The following is a 7607-nucleotide window of genomic DNA, read 5'->3' as shown; positions in this document are numbered from 1 at the left end:
CACTGCATATTTTAGCCAGTTTACAAGGGGTAAGGCTCTTTTTCAGGGTTTCTTTTGGGAACTTTAAGACATCTTTTAAATGAAATGCCAGGCAAACATGATCCCATACATAATAATAATATTCTTTATTCACAGGTTCAGCCTTTGCGATGTTGTCCTCTTTAATCAGTATTAGTTTAAATCTAATGTCATCACCAATGGCTTGTGCTTTCCAGAGAATTTGATTTTCCTCATAATCTACAAATAAGCTATTTTCAATCCTTGGGAATTTCTTGAACCTCTCATTGTCCCCAGGGCTGTGAACAAGAACAACGTACATGATCTCCTGCTTGTAAAACATTGTCTTATATTCCCTGAGAACTGGGTCTTGGTCCCCACACATCTGCACCCTGTATGTTTCCATCAGATCATTCAGAGGAAAAGAGAATCGAAAGTTGCCATAGCGTGATTCGTCAATGTGGAATGCAGGTGATGTGGTGAATTTGCTCAGGAACGGCTCCTGTCTTTCTGTTTGTTCTTGGGATCTGTTTGGGAAGACCTTCTCCAGATAACGCTCCTCAGCTGCTTGTATACTCTCTTTATCAATCTTCAGGTTCCACCATGAGAACTTCTCATCATCATTACCATGAGCCTTGAATCCCTCTGACTCCCAGATTTTGTGAAGACCATCTATGTCAGTGACATGAGTCACCTCTGAGATGTGAAATTCAGTGGGGGTTGGATAGTTTAGGATGCTTCTAGTCAGGTAATCAAGTAGTTTTAGTTCATAGGTTATTACCAATTTTTTGAAGTCACGCAATATTTGTTCTACATTAGTATCTTCCTGAAGTGCATTTCTCAGATCTTCTATGCTAATGTGTCCGTCATGACTGACCACAGGACATTTGCGTTTTATTCCCACGAGGAAGGCATACTGGAAAGATTAAGATTTAATATCTCAATTTTATCAGCTTTTAATTCATACCCAGATGAACAAATTATTATTTCACAGCATTTTATACTTATTTTCTTCCATTTAAAAACACAAGACACAAACCTTGTTTTCTGCACCATAGCAACAAAACAGAGCTCTGAATCAACATAATTTAAATAGACTCTTGTGCCATTTCTGTGCCTTGTTTTGTTTAGATTTGGCTTAGTTTTAGGCTAAATTATGTTCTGAACTATTGTCAAATGATATGCTAAACCTTTTGGAAATGTAAGTCCATGCGTTTGGACGTTGTTGTGAATGTACTGTAACACTTCAGCATTAGGTTACTAATTAAGTTTAAGCTAGAACAATTTTTAATTAAACTCAAAATAACGTTCTCATTTAATATGTTCTGTCAATATGCGTTAATGTTTGACTATATTACATTTATTTGTGACTAAGACGGTTACTGATCGTTTTGACATATGTTAGATGTGAATTGTCAAGAATTGCCTATACTTACATGTTTAGCTGCCTCTGCCATTTTCTGAGTTTTAAGCAAATTGTGATGCGGTTTGTGCTGTGAAAAGCTGAAGCTATATTGCTCTGCAGATTTATTAAGTCTTCATTCTGCCACGCCTGCGAGGGCAGGGCTTGTTTTAAGAGACAAGCCTATAAATGAGATATCATGGCTAATAATGTTGTTTTGTTGTAAATATTGTAAATTACTGGTGCGAGGGCGGGACAACCTGTCACTCACATGATATCAGCAATAAGAAACCACAAAGATCAATTCACAATGGAGGATAAAAAATGTAGGCTATTAATGTATCATCCATTAATATCTTTTAGAAGAACTGCGTACGTCTTCACTAAAGCAAAGACAGAGAAAAAAAAAAAACAGTCTGAAATAAAATCTGTAATGTTTCAGTGCAGTTTCATGTATAGATGGAATATTTTGACAAAAGGAAAGGGAATATGAACAGTGGAACACAGTACACAAGCACAGCATTCAACAGCAACATCTAGTGGCAAAACTCTGCATCTATCAAATGCATAAATGTAAAAAAGACAATGTAATTTGCAAACAGGGTTTAGTAATGAAAATTTTACCACACATCTGACATTCTATTGGTTCTTTGGTCTGTTGCCAATAGTTCCATACATTTCCTCAGCATCATATTTTTTCTGCAGAATACCATATGTTGAATTGTGATCATCCTAAAGAGACAGTTTGTGAAAGATCCTTAAAAACTGGTCAACATATTAATCTGTTAATTGTGTATTTAAAATGTGGATTACAGACGATTAAAGGTTTCATTTCTTTAAAGGGTTAGTTCACCCAAAAATAAAATAATGTCATTTATTACTCACCCTCATGGCGTTCCACATCCGTAAGACCTTCGTTAATCTTCAGAACACAAATTAAGATATTTTTGTTAAAATCCATTGGCTCAGTGAGGCCTCCATAGCCAGCAATGACATTTCCTCTCTCAAGATCCATTAATGTACTAAAACATATTTAAATCAGTTCATGTGAGTACAGTGGTTCAATATTAATATTATAAAGCGAAGAGAATATTTTTGGTGCGCCAAAAAAAAACAAAATAACGACTTATATAGTGATGGCCGATTTCAAAACACTGCTTCAGGAAGCTTCGGAGCGTTATGAATCAGCGTATCGAATCATGATTCGGATCGCGTGTCAAACCGCCAAACTGCTGAAATCACGTGACTTTGGCGCTCAGAACCGCTGATTCATAATGCTCCGAAGCTTCCTGACGCAGTATTTTGAAATCGGCCATCACTATAGGCTATAAGTCGTTATTTTGTTTTGTTTTTTTTGGCGCACCAAAAATATTCTCGTCGCTTTATAATATTAATATTGAACCACTGTACTCACATGAAATGATTTAAATATGTTTTTAGTACATTAATGGATCTTGATAGAGGAAATGTCATTGCTGGCTATGGAGGCCTCACTGAGCCATCGGATTTCAACATATCTTAATTTGTGTTCCGAAGATAAACGAAGGTCTTACGGGTGTGGAACGCCATGAGGGTGAGTAATAAATGACATGAGTGAACTAACCCTTTAAGCACCTGTTCTGTCTTTCCTACTAATAAAAAGAATGAGCACAGGACCAAGATTTTGTTGAACTTACCAAATTATTTTCCATATCTATCTCGCCAGTCTCCATCCTTGCTTTTTTGTGAGCTTTAGAAACAGTAATTACCTGAATTAAAACATGCTCATTGAAATGTATTTGTGTTGTATGTGCATGTTAATGTGTGTGCTGACCTCTGTGAATGCAGTAAATGACAGCTGCTGCTCCTCCTATCGCTAGAAACGGCACAGAGATCAACACACCGAGACTCGTCTTAGGTAATGCTGTACTTTCAATTCTCTCTAATGAATGAACAGAGAGAAAACGGTTTTAGCACAATATTACACAACACTAATCTTTTTTCGGAAGGTTTACTTGTGAATATTGACTAATAGTGTTTTGCTTTACGTTCAAAATAATAAATGCAGTTAAAATGGCAACAGGCTGATTGCTTACTTTTAATGGAGACGTCGATGAATCTGGAGGTTTTTTCTAACAAACAGACGTATGATCCCTGGTCATCCTCAGTCAGATCTGACAGAAGCAGAGAGACGTTTCCTGGTGAAGTCTGATTAAACAGTGTAATTCTGTCTCTGTACAGGTCAAACACACTGAATATATCATTGTAAATGCCATCTTTAGAAGCCCTTCTGCTTTTAGTTTCCCAGGAGAAGCTCTTGGGCTTGTCCTGTGTGTTGGTACAAGTGCAGGGCAGCAGCACAGACTCTCCTGAGAAAGCTGTTATATTTGTCACACCACTGTCTGATGGAGTACAGGCTGAGGGAAACACATCTTTTGTTTTAAAAAATGTTGAATTTGAATGTATTAATTAATGTATATATTTGAAAAATGAATTTACTACACATTAAGTAATCCTACCTGTTATGAGGTAGTGCAGAGATGACAGGATGTTTAAAAATATCCACATATTTATATACGCCATATTTATTCTGTGATGGTCATCTATCTCTTCAGATGCAGCTTTCACAAGTCACATCCTGTCAGCTCTTGTTTTTTATCTGTTGAGGATCTCTTACACAATTATCAGTTACAGACACAAACATACAGACACAAATGAAGGTCTTGAATGCTGTATGTAATAATTATAGGCCTACTGTTCGTCTTTCTGTTGTTTTGTACAACACTGTTAAGCTATTTTTCTTAACAGACGTTAAGGTAATATATTGTTAAAGGGTTAGTTCACCCAAAAATGAAAATTCTTTCATTAATTACTCACCCTCATGTCGTTCCACACCCGTAAGACCTTTGTTCATCTTCGGAACACAAATTAAGATATTTTTGATAAAATCCAAGAGGTATATGACTCGTCCATAGACAGCAATATAATCAACACTTTCAAGGTCCAGAAAGGTACTAAAGACATCGTTATGTTATAGTCGACGTGACTACTGTGGTTGAACCTTAATTTTATGAAGCGACGAGAATACTTTTTGTGCGCAAAAAAAAAAAAGTATGAGAATGACACATAAGAGAAGATATTGTTGAATAAAGTTGTTATTTTTGTTTTGCTTTTGCGCACAAAAAGTATTCTCGTTGCTTCATAAAATTAAGGTTAAACCACTGCAGTTACGTTGACTGTTTTAACGATGTCTTTAGTAGCCTAGGGGCCAGATTTACAAACAGCTTGCGCCAGCAAGGCGTTAAAAAACTACTGTCGGGATTTACTAAAGACACGCAGTGCAAAATTAGCGCTGAAAAGGCATGGACTGAGTTGTTTTCGCGGCTGACTTATTGCATATGCATTTATAGAAGTTTCCCTTTCAGACATAAAATATATGGGAGGAGAGTATTTAAATGAATCACGGAATGCGATTTATTAAGATTAGCGCTCGTCAATTTACTGTTTTTTTTTGCGCTATTATTTAACGCCCCAAAAAAGCATGTCTTAACCCATTTTGCGACATAACTGCAATTGTTGCTGCTAGGAGGAGACACCACAGAGAACATAGAGCGCGAGAAGGGAGAAATATTTTCCACTTGTATTAATTTCGTATCGTTTGCCAAGTCACGTTGGCCTGTATATATATATATATATATATATATATATATATATATATATATATATATATATATATATTGGCAAACGATAGGCTATTATATATATGTACGTCGTGTTTGTCAGATAACATGTTAAGTTGCGCCTGTGTCGACCCGCACCTGATGAGAACATCAGCATCAGGCATCGGCTCTGCTTATTTGCGACCTAATGCTAATTTGCGCTGCACTTGTTAGATTGCGTTGGTCATTATGTAAATGATTTGAAAGTTGAATGTAAATAACAAAAATATACATATTCATTTATTTGGTGAATGGCCGTTTAATAAGCAGGATAATGTACAGTCGATAATTAATCGAAATAACATGTGATCTGAAATATATTTAGGCCTATGTAATGTATTGGGTAAACAATTTTGGGTTAAATTATAGTGAAGATGAATATACAGGAATATAAATGCAGTTAAAGTTAAGTGAATACTGACATTATACTGGTGTGGATCAGCATGAGCAGAAAATCAATGTGATAATGGATTTTCAATTGTACATGCTCAAGCTGTGGTTGAAATAGAATTGACTCAATGACTAGAACTTAATAATTTTATAATCAGTGATGTATTACACATTCATTTCTTATCTAAAAATACCTATATTTTGACCTATTTTCAGTTGCAAAATTCAAAACATGACCAAATTTCAGGTTTTATGCATCACTTAATTTAGTAACTGAATAAAATGTAATGCTGTTCAAGAAAATATTTACACACACACAAAAAAAATACACAGGCACAACTGTTAACAGGCTCATCTCATTCATAAAATCTAAAATTTATTGGAGTGAAAGACATTCTCTTTGAGCACATCCCAGCATTAAGATAACATGTACAATCAAGTCAACGACAACATTTCCGTAAACGAGAAAGCCATGGAGGGGAGAAAAAAGATTATGTAGTAGCTTAATGTCAAGCTGGGAAAATTCTTCATTCCTCAACATTCCAAATATGAGTCGACATTCTGAATTAAATATTGACATTCTCCTCCTATCATCTGAAGGCAGTTTAAAAAGTTGAAAATCAGATTACAACTTACAGACAACTAGTCGTGTAAGAAAAGTACAGCTGTAACCCATTCATATTAACAGCCAGTGTCTAACTGTATCGGCTCAACTAATTTTATTAAAATACATTTATATAAAAAAGAAAAATTCTTTACTTAAAATAATTGTATCACACTGTTATACTCTATATAATAATTCCATTCAAAATATAAAATCATATCAGTATATATCTACACAAAGTGCAACTGTAAATAATGTGTTATTTCACTGAGGTTAAAAACACAAACATATATTTTTTTTACCTCTTTCAGTGCAGAAACTACTGTGGGAGTTTTCAAAGAGTGGGGAGGTAGTCTAAAGGAGATGGCTTATAACTGGGACTTGTGACCAGAAAGGGTCTTCAAATGAAAGTCTGAACAGTCCAGTTTACCCTCAACCCTTGTGCCTCAAAAGACCGGTGAGCTAAAGCCATTTGGATGGTGCATCTAATGGAACTTCCAACCAGTCTGTTCTTACTAGTAGGGGAGGGGTGACTTTGAAACGGTGATAAAAACACTTACATCAGAGTTCATCCTTATCCATCAGTGTCCCTGGTGACCTAACCACATAGAAGCCTTTTATTGCTCAATATTAACACGTTTCAATACAACACACTCAATAAAAATAGACATGTCCGTCTACTGGATAAGGACTAATTTGGTTCATGGCCATGTTGGCTAATGTAACTGATGGCTATTTATACTGGCACAAAAATATATCAACTGAGGTTATTATTCTGACCGGCCATTTGGCTTAAACACACATAGTTATTGTGGATGTTTTGACGATGAACAAAGCACACATATACAGTAATATCTACAGCTAGTATATACTTAAAATGAGAACATTTAAACAATTATTATTATAAAATGAGAATCAGACAATTACCAAAAAAATACATGTACACTACAGCACAGCACAGAGACACCTATGTCTGCTAAAACTCGGCTAAAACTTAAAAAGAACCTGGATTTGGTAGGAGAATATGTTGCACATATTCACATACACACACTGACACACCAATATATCTCACACAGCTATACATAAACACACATGTGTGTGAACGCATGTGTGTGAGAAACAGTGGGAAGGAGTGAACTAATATCTGTGTGTTTTTAGCACATGGCTGCTTCTCTAAGTCAGTTGAATTTCAAACAACCGACGCCAAGAACGTAATTTCTTCTTTCTGTGGGGTTACTTCACGGAACCTCCTGTGTGGAGAGAAAAACACCAAACAAAACTTTTTAGTAGTTTGTTATCTAATAATCATCTAGCTACCATCAATCTAGCTACCAGCATTAAAGAGGTCATATTATACTTTTACAAAATCTTGATTTTGTTTTTTGGGTCTATTAGAATGTTTTCATGCTGAAATTTTACAAAAAATGCCTTATTTTTCACATATTTCACATTGTTGCAGCACCTCTCTTCCCAGGCTGTCAGTAACACTCTGTTTAGTTCCTGTCTCTATGAAGCC

The 7607-nt window shown here is 35.6% G+C and overlaps 1 protein-coding gene and 1 long non-coding RNA gene across 3 annotated transcripts in view; both read right to left on the bottom strand.

Moving 5' to 3' along the window:
* Window positions 1-1830: 1830 nt before the first annotated feature.
* Window positions 1831-3992, bottom strand: LOC127514044 (uncharacterized). Its single transcript, XR_007930548.1, has 5 exons — window positions 3898-3992; window positions 3475-3795; window positions 3213-3320; window positions 3076-3128; window positions 1831-2131 (listed from the first exon to the last, which is right to left on the bottom strand). It is a non-coding gene; the product is annotated as an uncharacterized LOC127514044 (long non-coding RNA).
* A 1837-nt stretch (window positions 3993-5829) lies between these two features.
* The window catches only part of slc4a8 (solute carrier family 4 member 8), a 30570-nt gene continuing 28792 nt past the window's right edge, over window positions 5830-7607 (bottom strand). For both annotated transcript variants that reach the window (XM_051896348.1, XM_051896347.1), the window contains exon 25: window positions 5830-7341. In XM_051896348.1, the coding sequence (XP_051752308.1) occupies window positions 7330-7341 (12 nt within the window). In that variant the 3' untranslated portion in view covers window positions 5830-7329. The remainder of the gene's footprint in view (window positions 7342-7607) is intronic.

The sequence above is a fragment of the Ctenopharyngodon idella genome, chromosome 6 (genome assembly GCF_019924925.1).
Source record: "Ctenopharyngodon idella isolate HZGC_01 chromosome 6, HZGC01, whole genome shotgun sequence".
In the NCBI taxonomy this organism is placed as follows: domain Eukaryota; kingdom Metazoa; phylum Chordata; class Actinopteri; order Cypriniformes; family Xenocyprididae; genus Ctenopharyngodon; species Ctenopharyngodon idella.
This window is presented reverse-complemented; position numbering and strand designations above follow the sequence as displayed.